The sequence below is a fragment of the Melopsittacus undulatus genome, unplaced genomic scaffold (genome assembly GCF_012275295.1).
Source record: "Melopsittacus undulatus isolate bMelUnd1 unplaced genomic scaffold, bMelUnd1.mat.Z mat_scaffold_56_arrow_ctg1, whole genome shotgun sequence".
Lineage (NCBI taxonomy): Eukaryota > Metazoa > Chordata > Aves > Psittaciformes > Psittaculidae > Melopsittacus > Melopsittacus undulatus.
The window spans coordinates 47,316-60,743 of record NW_022994426.1 but is presented as its reverse complement, the minus strand read 5'-3'; the positions used below and the strand labels follow the sequence as shown (position 1 = coordinate 60,743).

Here is a 13,428-nt window from a genome sequence, read left to right as displayed (position 1 = left end):
CCCACGGAAGAGGTGAGATTGGTGGGTGTCACGCCAGGAGGTCTGGCAGGGCAGTGTGGTAAGGGGAGGCTAGCCCAGGGAGCGGGAGATGAGCTCTGCCTCCACGTGGAGCTTCCTGCGCCTCAGTTTCCCCTGCACGTTCCCAAGCAGTTCGGGAGTCAGCTTAAATGATGGGAGCATTCCCAAAGGCAGTTTGCATGTGGCCACCGTGGACTTGGAAACTGTAGCGTGTGACAGGATGGACACAAGTGCTTCCACGCCTGGGAACAGTCCCAGGGATCTCAATTGCTCGTGGAGATTTCAGCGTCTCGTGTCTGGCTTTGACCAGAGGCAAGCACTGAGCAGAGAAGATGATCCTTATTTGTGTCCAGTGAGAGCTCAGGTGCCTCTTGCACACAGCTGATGTTTGCCTGGTGCTGCAGTGCCAGGACTGTGTCTGAGGAAGCAGACCTTTCTCATGAGCGTTGCGCTCCCCCATGCCCAGGTGAAAACCTCTGAGAGCCCATTTTAGATCCACCTGGGAGCCAACTGTCCAGTTATGCTCCAGAGCAGGACTCGCTGCAGTTCCTGAGAGCCATGCAGATGCTGTAGCCCCTGCTCTAAGTAAATACCTGTTTTGGGTTCAGCTTGGAGGTGCTGACAAGACCCCTGACCCTGGGCGATTGTTGACTTGGAGGTGCTGTCAGCTGGGGCTTCACGGAGGAGCTTTCTGTGCTGCTTCTTTGCAGAAGTGCTACTGGGGCGAGCTGCAGATCCAGATTTGCCAGAGCAGCCAACGCCTGCAGGGTGCCGGTCTTGGGACGTGGTCTGGAGCCACGGCTGGAGTCCATCCCCGCAGAGCTGGAGCTGGGACCGCTGCTGCCCCAGAGCCAATGGGGAAGAGGGACAGTGGTGGTGAAGAAGCCCTGTGAGGTTTACTCAGTGCAGTTTGAGCAGCAGCACCTTGCTGAGGAGCAGGTGAGGGGAAGGTCTGTGCACACTCTGTAGATTCCCAGCACTCCAGCATGGCCAGGCTTGTGCAGGGAGACGTGGGCAGTGCGCAGGGCAAAGCCTGGTGGCCTTCCAGGGTTAGCCAGCTCTGCTGCAGGCTGCAGAGGTACTTGGATAATCCCTGCCCCTGGGGGGAAGGAATGTGGGAGGGGATGGCTCGGCTGGGGAGCCTGCTCACATGGTGAAGGTCAAGAAACTCATCCTGCCTATGGTTTCTCTTCCTTCTGTGCACAGCCCCTACGGACACCAAAGATGACAACAGCCCCAACAGCTTGTTGCTGCCTCCGTGTGCCCCAGGAGAGAAGCAGACTGATGAGGCCCAAGGAAGGGGCATAAAAATGAAGGTGAGATGAAATCTAAAGGCTAAAACTCCAGGTGGCAACCGGCAGGGTTTTCTCATTTCCTCCTCTCTTCCCCAGCCTCCCATGGTTTGGGTTCTGCCACTAGAGTGGCAGAAAGCCTTTTCTCCTTCTTTCCTTTGGCTTGATATCAATCCCTACCGCCTCAGGTTGACATGTGGATCCACCAGGAAAGGTGGTGAAGCTGGGAAACGTCTGCATTGGACAGACGGTGAAGAAGATGGTCACCGTAGCCAACAAGAGTGCAGCCCCTCTCACCTTTAAGCTGAGGGTCACGTCCACCGTGCCAGAGTTGCAGGAAGCTGGGGTAAGGGCCCGTTCCTTCTCTGCAGAGCACTTTGGTGTGCCTGCAGGGAGCGCTGAGCTGCTGTGGGTGGGAGCTAGTAGGTAATGACTCAGGTGTGGGCTGCCCTGGCTGCCTGTGCCTGCCCTGTCCTCCCTGCTGGCACTGCTCTGGCAGCAGATGCCTGCAGTGCGAATGCTTCAGCTGAGCTGGGTGCCAGGACTCCCGAGAGCCAGAAGTGAGAAGGCAGCACAATTCCTCTAGCCTGTTTTAGACACATCCATCAGGATGCAGCCATGTGTTTTAGATCTGGAAAGGTGAGGGAGGTGAATCTTGAAAGAGGGAGAGTTGCAGCTCTGTTGGAACGTATGTGAAAGCTTTAGAAGACAGAGTTGACCTCGCCGTGACCAGGTGGACACATGGTAGAAAACACCTTTGGTATTCCCTAGGAATGCCTAGGAGGGAATGAGTGGGACTGGGGCAGTGCTGGTGGGGACAGAAGAGGAATTGGAAGCCTCTTCCCTGAGTGTGGTGAGGGAGGCTCCACAGCTCGCTTGCCAGATGAAATAGTCTCCACTCGTTTCTTCGGGTAGGTTCTGTGCTTGAAGCCCAGCAAGGATCTAAAGCTGAAGGGCAGAGGAGACACCTGCAAAGTGGAGGTGACCTTCTCCCCGAAGCGCCGCATGCAGCCGTTCAGCGGGGAAGTGCTGCTGGAGTGCCGCGGGCTGGTGCGCTCCCTCTGTGTGGTGTGGGGCTCCTGCCAGGGCAGCCTCGTGAGCCTGGACCAGGACCAGCTCAGCTTTGGAGCCGTGGTGCAGCAGAGCTCCACGTGCCGGCGCGTCGTCATGCGGAACGCGGGCGACACGAGAGTCAGGTAAAGCAGCAGGTCCTGCCCAGCCTGAAGCCTTATTGCCAGGTGGCTCAGCGTCAGGCCTGAGATGTGGTGGGAAAGCCCACAAGAGACTTGGAGCCTCACACTGAGGCTTACACTGCCTTCACAGCTCCCCGTGGCTAATCCTTCTTTCCTGTCCTTGTGCTTTCCTCGGCAAGGTTTATGTGGGACGTGGAGAGCTTCAAGCCAGACTTTTCCATCAGCCCCACAAAGGGTTACATCAGCCCAGGGATGGATGTGCCCTTGGTTGTGACCTTCCGCCCCTCGAAGCTGAGCCAGGCTGTCCAGTACGAGGGGCTGCGGTGCTTCATCCAGGGCAGTGAGGCGCTGCGGCTTACGCTGGCAGGATCCTGCGTGGAGGCCCCTGGCCCCAAAGAGGTAACGCAGCAGGGACAGGATGGGCCCCTGGACCCCAGCATCTGCACCACATCTCTCCCCAGGGCAGGAACTGAAGGACACTTGTGAGCACAGACTCGCTGGTGCTGGGGTATCCCAGAGAGAAACTGCTGGGCAGGATTGCCAGAATTCCTGAGCCCTGTCATTGCCTTTCTCCCCCTGTTCAAGGTGCTGCTCCTCCAGTGAGCAGCTCAGCTGTCCTGGCTCTGCACTGCAGCACCCGTGCCATGGGAACACCCTGCCGGGCTCTTCTGAGACCCTCCTCACAGAGCCACCCCACTATATCCCAGCACTGCACCTGCAGCCACACTTCTCCCCCCTGCTGGGCCAGGGGAGGGCATTCAGCAGTAGGAAGGGGCAAGGCATCTGCATCCAGTCCCTGGGATGGGGCAGCCTGGGAGCTGTTAGCTCTTGCTCCAAAGAGAGCGTGGAGCTCCTCTTCCTCCTGCCCATGAAGGAAGGGGCTGTGTGGCTGCAGATCTTGTCCTTGCACAGGAGTTTCCTTTCAGGACTCCCTGTTTCCTTTCACCCAGCATGCGAAAGGCTTGTTCTGCTCCCTTCTTCAAGAGCAACCAGCTTGATTTACTCCAAAAGCTATGGCCAAAGCATAATTTTTGCATGTGACAAGGAAAAGCTGCTCCCTGTGCTCCAGGTCCTGGTGCAGAGCCAGCGTGAGAAGAGTGGGAAGGGTTGTGGGTATGACCCAGCAGCCTCTGTGCTCCTCTGTTACAGACGCTGACTTTCAGCTGCCATGTGCGTGAGAGGCAGAGCCAGACCATCCTCCTGTCCAACCCGAGCAGCGAGGCCTGGACCCTGCAGCCCATCATTGAGGGGAAATACTGGAAAGGGCCTGAATTTATCCATCTGGAGGCCAGGCAAAAAGAAAAGGTCTACCAGGTCACCTACAGACCCCTAACCATGAGCTCTGAGAACAAGAAGCACAGGTACGTGAGCTGTGCCAGCGTGTGCTGACCCTCGTGGCATGACCCTTGTAGCTCACCCTGCTTTGGGCAGGAGGTTGGCCGAGATGACCTTCAGAGGTCCTGTCCAAGCTGAAGGTGTCCTGTGCCCTCTGTTGGAAGCTGGGTTTTGTGGTGGCTGGGGACCAGGCAAAGGCAAAGGGCAGATGGGAACTCGGGCCTGACACCAAACGTGTTGGAGCAGCTGACCTAAAGAGCCAGGCTTTCTGAAGGCCAAGAAATGAAGTTTGTTCTGCGCAGCTCCTGGTGGCTGCTTGTGGCAGCCCAGGGGGCTCAGAGACCCCCACGCTCAGCGCACGGCTGCACAGGCTCTCCGAGCCCTGGGCACAACCACGTGTGCCTGTCCTTGTGCAGCTTGCAGGGAGCAAGAAGGGCAAAGCTGCCCTGCAGTTTCTCAGTGCCCTCCTGGCCGTGAACAGGCAAGTGGGAAACGAGAGAGATCTCTTGACAGTCATGCAGGAGCTGTGGGAGGAGCCCTTCCTGCAGGTCTCAGGCTGGGCACATGGGGGTGACTGGCCCCTCTGCAATGTTTTCTGTGCCATAAGGGGTCAGTTCAGAAGGGCTCTGGGGTGCTGGAGCTGCCGGGTCCTTGTCCCGCTCCAGCTGACCTTACAGTAGGCCAGAAATGAGGTCAGATATTTCTGGTCTCCGTCTCCAGGGTGCTCAGCAGATCTGTGCCCTTAGGGTTGCACGTGCTCAGCATGTCTTTAATGTAGAGCCTGCGTGAGGAGTCTTGCAGCTTTCAGCTGCTGTGGAGGCAGAGGAGATGGCAGAGGCAGGTGTCTGGGATCCATGGGCACCCAGAATGAGCATGGATATGAGCTTTCCATGGCCCACGGCTGGTGGGCCCCTGTTGTGCCAGCTTAGAGGCTGCTGTCTGGGCAGTGCTGTTGGGGCTAAGGCCAGCAGGACTGAGGCAATGGAGCTCATCAGGGACGGGCACCCCCTGCCCAGGACTGTCCCTGCATGAGCACAGGCTGGCAGGGACGTGCCCAGGTGAGTGTGTCCAGTAAGGGAGTGTTGGGATGTGCAGAGCAGCTCTGCTGCAGGGCCTGTGTCTCCTTGCTTTGCCCAGAGATGCTGCCTCTGTGTCCTGTAGCTGTGCCATGTGCTGTGGGCCATGCACCCACTCACAACCAGCTCTGAGCAGGTGCGATGCTGGTGCCTCCTCCTGCATGGGACAGGGCTGCAGGCAGAGCTCTGCCAGCTGGGCGTGCTGGAAGTTGCTTCAGTGAGAGCCTGAGGCATGGGGCTGGCCAGGGGTGCTCCAGAGCCGACTTGTCCTATTCGTTGTCTGTAGGGCTCCATCTTCTTCCCCCTGCCGGACGGGACAGGCTTACGCTACCACCTGGAAGGAACTGCTGAAGCCCCCAGGTGTTCAGGGGCCATTTCCCGGCAGGTTCCATGCAGGAAGTGCCACACGGAGCTCATCCCTGTGTCCAACTGGCTGCACAGACCACAGAGGTGAGTCCATCCCAGGAAGTCTGGAAGTGCCTGGAAGCTCCTTCCCTGAAAGCTTGTCCCTCTCCTTGGCCGTGTCTGGCCATACCCACGTTCTGCCTGTGCAGAGGCACCTTGGAGGGCTTTCCTCCAAGGGGGATGAGAGCTGGTGCCCTGTGCCTGAGGCACTGAGGGTGAGAGGGGCTTGTATTGTACCCCCACTCGATGAGTGGTCCTATGGGAGTCCTTCGTGTTGACCTTCACTGTGTCCTTCTCACCCACAGGTTCTTGGTGGTTATTGACATGCTCAAACCAGAGAACCTGGAAAGCAGTTCTGTGCTGCAGGGGTGTTTCCTATATGGACGTGCCAAGCTCTGCGAAGAAGGACTACCAGCTCACCTTCCTCTCCTACAAAGAAGGAGTCTTCAGGGCAAAGGTAAGTGAGGACACTGGTCTGCAGGCCCTTCAAGGAGCTGTTGGCTCACCGAGAAGCTACATGCCTCTTCATACCTCCACGTGCACAGGTCCTATGAAATACCGCACGTGCTTTCTGTGGTCTTGTGCTCTTCCTCGGTGGGTGCTCACAGCCATTCCTGGAAGCAGGGCGCTGAGCTCAGTGGGCTCTTTTGGGTCTGTTTTCATGTGTGGAATGAGCAGCCCTTCCCTTCTGTCTGATTTAGGTGACCTTCCTCAATGAGACAACCGGAGAGTACTTGTTCCACATGGTGACTTTCAAGGCGGTGGCTTCAGGACCCATGGGCACTGTTCAAATGAGCACCGCTGTTCGGCAGAGAGTGTCCTCCAGCGTCAAGGTGGACAACCCTCTGCCTGTCCCGGTGACGTTTGACATCAACTGCAAAGTGCCCGACGTCAGCGTTCCCCAGCACTTTACTGTCCCTGCACAGTCGAAGGTAGGGGCAAAGCTCCTCCGGCTCCCTCTGCTCTCCCTGCTCCTGGCTGGAGGGGATGCTCTTGAAGGCTGATGCCTGAAAGGAGCCATGTGGGGCTTCCTTCCGTGGTGGCAGCTCCCTGCCGATGATCTAGAGAGGGAGCAGTGTGCGAGAATATCCCCAGTGGGCATCATCCTGCGCTGGTGGAGCCTGCCCTGCTGCCCCCTGGAACACGCTGCAAGTGGGCCTCACATGGCAGGTCCTTGTGCCACGTGCCCCTCATGTAGTGTGGTGCTTCCAGCTGTGAGTGGCTGCAGGACAAACCTCAGCGCACAGCCGGGTTGTCTGCAGCCTGGATTGACAGGAAGTGGTGTGTGCCCCGGGGGAGCACAGGGGCTTTTTATGGGTGGGAAGCTTCTGGCATCGTGCTGGAGGGCTGTGAGCTGTTGGGATCTGTCCCTAAGTGAACCGTCCCCCAGAAGGAGCAAGGCTGTGCCCGAGAGAGGGGAGTCAGAGCGGGGAAGGCAGCCCAGCCTTCTGGCACTGCCTGAGCACAGCAGGGACCAGCTGCCCCTTGTCAGGCACACGTGTTCCCTGCCTCTGCCTGACAAAGTGGCTTTTTCCTTCCTTCCTCCCAGGCGGATCTTGTCTTGGAGTATCAGCCCCTGCAAACGGGTGAGAGCAGCGGGCAGCTGGTGCTCCAGAGCAGCGACTTGGGCTCTCTGTTTTACACGCTGCAGCTGAAAGCCACCTGGAGCAGGCCAGAGAAGCCCGTGTATTTCCGCACCAGGCTGGGCTCCCGTCAGACCATCACCACCAAAATACGGCATTTTGCCCAGCAGAAGACCGAGTACCTCGTACAGGTGAGCACGGCTGCCGGGGCTCTGGCTGGGAGGCAGCTCCTCTGGCCAGCACCAGCCCTCTCCACCAAGGGCTCCAAGTGCCTCTGGCTTGGCGGGGCAGAGCCAGGGTGGCCATGTGAGCCCAGGGGTCTTCCCACTGGTGTGGGCTTGTCACCAGCTGCACTGTCCTCCCTTGCGGGCCCGTGTCTGCTGCCCTGGTTGGAGCTGCTTTTGCAGGCGCCACGGTGCCTGGGCTTGCTTCCCCCTTGCAGCCCAGGTCTGGCAGTCGGGCGTCTTGGGGCTTGGGTGCAGGGTTGTCCCTGCTGGGCACGTTTGCACAGTTCTCGTGCCCATTCCCCGCAGGCACTCACCAGGAGTGTGGTGTGGGTGGGTCAGGCCAGGGCCAGGGGACCATCGTGTTCTTCCCGAGGTGCTGGCTCTGCTGTTGTGACCCACCCCCCATGGTCTCTTGTCTCCCCTGCACAGACCGACTGTGCCAACTTCCAGACGGCAAAAATCCATCAGTGCGGCACCCGCCAGTGCTGGGGGCTCGGACCTGAGCGTGGAAGTGACCTTTGAGCCCTGCCACCTGGGCGAAGCCAAGGCCACGCTGCAGCTCAGCTCTGCATTGGGCGGGCAGTACTGCATCCCACTCATTGGCCTTGCGCTGCCCCCTGAAGCCCAGGGCCCCTTCCTCATCCCAGCCGGCGGCACCACCTCCATCTCCTTCAGGAACGTCTTCCGGAAGGCCACGGCGTTCCAATACGCAGTGAAGCACCCAGGCTTCACCGTCAGGGCCCCCGAGGTGCTGCGCGCCAAGAGCAGCACCACCATCACCGTCTCCTTCGCGGGCGGCCCGGCTCCTGTCACCAGCAGGCTGGTGGTCTCCTGCCCTGGGGGCTCCTGGATCTACCACCTCCGGGGCCTGCCCTCCCCCCGCAAGTGAGCAGCTGCCCCCGGCCCTTCCTGCCATGTTCGTGCTCTCTGGAGCAAATAAATGTCATTTAACATCCTCCCACACGACGTCCTTGTCTCTGAATGGGAGAGACGTGAATTTGCTGGATGGACACCCGGTGGACAAGGAATTGGCTGGATGACTGCACGCAGAGAGCTGCGGTCAGTGGCTCTATGTCCAACTGGAGACCAGTGAGGAATGGTGTCTCTCAGGGGTCGGTGTTGGGGCAGACCCTGTTCAACATCTTTGTCGGTGACACAGACAGTGGGATCGAGCACCCTCAGCAAGTTTGCTGACGACACCGAGCTGTGTGGTGCAGTCAGCATGCTGGAGGGAAGGGATGGCATCCAGAGGGACCTGGACATGCTGGAGAGGTGACCAACCTCCTGAAGTTCAGCAAAGCCGAGTGCAGCTCCTGCCCCTGGGTCAGGGCAATCCCAAGCACAGCTACAGGCTGCAGGGAGAAGTGATTCAGAGCAGCCCGAGGAGAAGGGCCTGGGGGTCGGGACATGAGCTGGCTTCAGCATGGGCTTGAGCCCAGAAACCCCCTGTGTCCTGGGCTGTATCACCACCAGCATGACCAGGTCAAGGTAGGTGATCCTGCTCCTCCACTCTGCTCTCATGAGACCCGCACTTGGAGCACTGGGTAGAGTTCTGGTGTCCTCAGCAGAAGGACGTAGAGCTGTTGGAGCAAATCCAGAGGAGGGTCATGAGGATGCTAAGGGGGATGGAGCAGCTGCTGTACAAAGACAGGCTGAGAAAGTTGGGGCTGCTCAGCCTGGAGAAGGGAAGGCTGCATGGAGACCTCATAGCAGCCTTCCAGCATCTGAAGGGGGCCTACAAGGATGCTGGGGAGGGACTCTTGATCAGGGCCGGTAGCAATAGGACAAGGGGTGATGGGCTTAAAGTGAAACAGAGGAAGTTCAGGTTAGCTAGAAGGAAGAAATTGTTCCCTGTGTGGGTGGTGAGGCACTGGCACAGGTTGCCCAAAGCAGTGGTGAATGCTCCATCCCTGGCAGTGTTCAAGGCCAGGCTGGACGTGGCTTGAGCACCATGATCTTGTGTGAGGTGTCCCTGCCTGTGGCAGGGTGTTGGAACTAGTTGATCTTTAGGTCCTTTCCAATCCAAACAGTTCTATGATTCTAAGATTCTTTGGGAAAGCATGGTTAAGACTTCAGGTGGTTCCCCTTAAAGGTAAAAAGTGGAGAATGAAAACCTTAGGCCCACTGTAGGAAAGGATCTGGTTCGAGACCATCTTAAGAACCTGACTGTGCAGAAGTCCATGGGACCTGATGAAATCCATCTGCGGGTCCTGAAGGAGCTGGCAAATGAAGCTGCTAAGGCACTGTCCATCATATTTGAACAATCATGGCAGTCAGGTGAAGCTCCCGACGACTGGAAAAAGGGAAATACAAGCCCCATTTTCAAGAGGGGGAAAATGGATGACCCAGGGAATTACAGAGCAGTCAGTGTCACCTCTGTGCCTGGCAACATCTGGGAGCAGATTCTCTTGGAAGGCATGCTAGGGCACATGAAAAACAACCAGGTGCTTGGTGACAGCCAGCAGGGCTTCACTAGGGGGAAATCCTGTCTGACCAATAGGGTGGCCTTCTATGATGGGGCTACGGAACGAATGGACAGGGTTAGAGCAGTTGATGTCACCAACCTGGACTTGTGCAAAGCGTTCAACACTGTCCCACACGACATCCTTGTCTCTAAATTGGAGAGACATCAATTTGATAGGTGGAGCACTCGGTGGGTAAAGAACTGGCTGGATGGGTGCACGCAAAGAGTTGTGGTCAATGGCTCAGTGTCCAGCTGGAGACCAGTAATGAGTGGTGTTCCTCAGGGATCGGTATTGGGACCGGTCTTGTTGGACAGCTTTGTCGCTGACATGGACAGTGGGATTGAGTGCGGCCTCAGCAAGTTTGCCGATGGCACCAAGCTGTGTGGTTCGGCTGATCCACCAGAGGGAAGGAATGCCATCCAGAGGGACCTTGACACACTTGTGAGGTGGCTGATGCCAACCTCATGAAGTTTAACCATGTCAAGTGCAAGGTCCTACACTTGGATTGAAGCAATCCCAGGCACAGCTACAGGTTGGGCAGAAGAGATTCAGAGCAGCCCAAGGAGAAGGTCTTGGGGGTGTTGGTCGATGAGAAAATGAACATGAGCCGGCTGCAGTGTGTGCTCACAGCCCAGAAACCAACCGTATCCTGGGCTGCATCAAAAGGAGTGTGACCAGCAGGTCAAAGGAGGTGATCCTGCCCCTCTACTCTGCTCTCATGAGACCTCACCTTGAGCATTGTGTGCCGTTCTGGTGTCCTCAACATAAAAAGGACATGGAACTGTTAGAACAAGTCCAGAGGAGGCCACGAGGATGATCAGGGACTGGAGCAGCTCCTGTAAGGAGACAGGCTGAGAAAGTTGGGGCTGTTCAGCCTGGAGAAGAGAAGGCTGCGTGGAGACCTCATAGCAGCTTCCAGTATCTGAAGGGGGCTATAGGGATGCTGGGGAGGGACTCTTCATTAAGGACTGTAGTGACAGGACAAGGGGTGATGGGTTGAAACTTAAACAGCAGAGGTTTAGACTGGATCTAAGGAAGAAATTCTTTCCTGTGAGGGTGCTGAGGCACTGGAATGGGTTGCACAGGGAGGTTGTGAATGCTCCATCCCTGTCGGTGTTCAAGGCCAGGTTGGATGAAGCCTTGGGTGCTATGGTTTAGTGTGAGGTGTCCTTGTCCATGGCACTGGATGATCTTGAGGTCCTTTCCAATCCTAACTATTCTATGATTCTATGATCCTACACCCTTGTATGTCTCCATCTATGCTCCCATGTCCTTGTACCCCCTCACCCTCCCCCGTGCTGCCCAGTGTTGTGCCGGTGTCCCAGTAACCGAGGGAGGAGAGAGGCTGGAGCTGGACTGTGCAGGGTGAGGGGCTGCACAGGGACCTGTACCCGGGATGGGGGACCCCCGCTATTGGGGTGCGTCCATGGGGTGCTGGGGGCTGTATCCAGTGTCCTGGGGCCTGTGTCCATGGGGTGCTGGGGGCTTTATACATAGTGTCCTGGGGCCTGTACCCATGGGGCTTTATGGGGTAATAATGGGGCTCTATGGGGCAACAATTGGGCTTTATGGGTTATTAATGGAGCTCTATGTGGTAATAATTGGGTAATAATGGGGCTCTATGAGGCAACAGTGGGGCTTTATGGGGTAATAATGGGGCTCTATGTGGTAATAATTGGGCACTAATGGGGCTCTATGAGGCAACAATGGGGCTTTATGGGGTAATAATGGGGCTCTATGTGGTAAGAATTGGGCAATAATGGGGCTCTATGAGGCAACAATGGGGCTCTATGGGGCAATAATGGGGCTCTGTGTGGTAGTAATTGGGCAATAATGGTGCTCTATGGGACAACAATGGGGCTCTATGTGTGTGTTCTGGCTGCAAAGCAGTGGGCATCTTGTGCCCAATCCCGATGTTTCAGCATTAGCAGATGTCATTTCTGAGCAGTGCAGCCACAATCCCAAGTCAGCAGAGCCTACGTGGAGCTGGGCAGGAACCGAGGATGAAGAAAGCCGTGGGTAAAGCAGCAGCAGTAGCAGTGCGAGCAAGAGGAGAAGAACCTGGGATGTGCTAAGACACAGCAGTGAACTGTGAGCAAGCTTTGGAGACCAGGCTCTCATCCGCTTAACGTGACCAATTGTATCTGAGCTGCTGTGTGCTACACTGGACATGTACCCACTGATACAGCAGCTACTGGTGATGTGTGCGATCTTAATACAGCCACTGATTGTGTATGGATCCAAGTATAATACACTGAGCTATTGTAAGCAGAGACTAACATGGAAATTCTAGCTTAGCCAATAGCTATGTGTAGATAGATGTGTGGACAAACCAATGTAACCAATGAAAGAGTGTTTAGGAGCGCGTGGGCTATCACTGACTATATAAATACAGGTGATCGTGATCAATAAAGCAAGCAAGAAATGTAACTCATATTGAGCACGTTCTGGACTTCGGCTGAGTCTTCTCCAACAAGGAACCAGCACTGGTGGTTGCAGCACTAAGGGATGCATCCAGCACCTGTATCCCTGGGGCAGTTGCGCTCTGGGCGCAGTGGAGGCAGCAGCTCCTTGGTTGCAGCTCCTTGGTGTCACCCTTAACGGTGATGGCAGCGCCAGCTTGGCTCCATGTCCTCATCCTTGTGTCCTTGCCCTGGCTGGTGCATGGCTCCTGGCACAGCTGTGGGTCAGTGGCACCAGCCTGCGGGGCTCCTGGTATTCCACAGGGAGATGCTGCTGCTGAACTCAGCTTCTGTCTGCATTAAGAAGAGACCTAAACCAGGTCTGGAACATGACTGTTCATCATTTCCAGAGTCACCACCAGTGGGGTGGTGGGACTGGGGGAGCCCCACTTGCTCTCCAGCACCCCATGCGGTGGCACAGCACAACTATGGGGCACCTCATAGGCTCCCTTGTCCCTGCAGCACCCAATGGGGTGCTCCTCTATGCTCATCTATGGGACACCCCATCGGGTAACTGGTTCAAACGTAAACAGGGATGTTCAGATTGAATATAAGGAAAAAGTCCTTTACTGTGAGGGTGCTGAGGCCCTGGAACACGTTGCCCAGAGGCTGTGGGTGCTCCATCCCTGGCAGGGTTCAAGGCCAGGCTGGATGGAGTCTTGGCTGACATGGTCTAGTGAGTGGTGTCTCTGCCTGTGGCAAGGGGCTTGGAAGTCCATGATCTCAAGGTCCTTTCCAACCCTAACTATTCTATGGGTCTATGATTCTAGAATACAGAGCCAGGCTCCTCTCCATGGTGCCTGGAGGGAGGACAAAAGGCAATGGGGGATAGTGAGAGAGGAGAGGTTGAGCCAGGACAGAAGGAATCCTTGTTCCCATAGGCTCAGGCAAGTGCTGCATCCGGTCACCCCAAGACTTGAAGGATCTCCTCAATCTGCAGGGCTGAATAAGGCAGCACTTGGTAAGATCAAGTCCTCTTCTTATTGGTTTTGTTCACAGTTTACAGATAGTATGTAAAACTTATTCTTTCTCTGTTTAAAAGGGGGGAGGGAGGTTCCATGGAGGGGGGTGAGGCACATGGGGAGCTGGGAGAGTCTGATGGGCTTGAGATGATTTGAATCACTATGGGATGCTCTGGAGCTCTGTGGAATGCTCTGGTTCTGGAATGCTGTGAATCCCTGTGGGGTGCTCTGAAGCCCTGTGAGATGCTCTGAACCCCTATGGGATGATCTTCTTGTGGGATGCTCTGAATCCCTATGGGATGCTCTGCTTCTAGGATGCTCTAAATCCCAATGGGATGCTATGGATCCCTATGGGATTCTCTAAATCCCTAAAAAATGCTCCGCTTGTGGGATGCTTTGAATCAGTATGG

General features: G+C 56.5%; 1 protein-coding gene across 1 annotated transcript; it reads left to right on the top strand.

The window, feature by feature from the left end:
* The first annotated feature begins 1,004 nt into the window (after positions 1–1,004).
* LOC117438707 (hydrocephalus-inducing protein-like) lies at positions 1,005–8,018 on the top strand. Its single transcript, XM_034074148.1, has 11 exons — positions 1,005–1,035; positions 1,520–1,656; positions 2,226–2,506; positions 2,683–2,902; positions 3,653–3,868; positions 5,201–5,364; positions 5,686–5,776; positions 6,021–6,251; positions 6,869–7,093; positions 7,559–7,596; positions 7,805–8,018. The coding sequence occupies exons 1-11, from the start codon at positions 1,005–1,007 to the stop codon at positions 8,016–8,018; spliced, it is 1,848 nt and encodes a 615-aa protein (XP_033930039.1).
* The last annotated feature ends 5,410 nt before the right edge of the window (positions 8,019–13,428 follow it).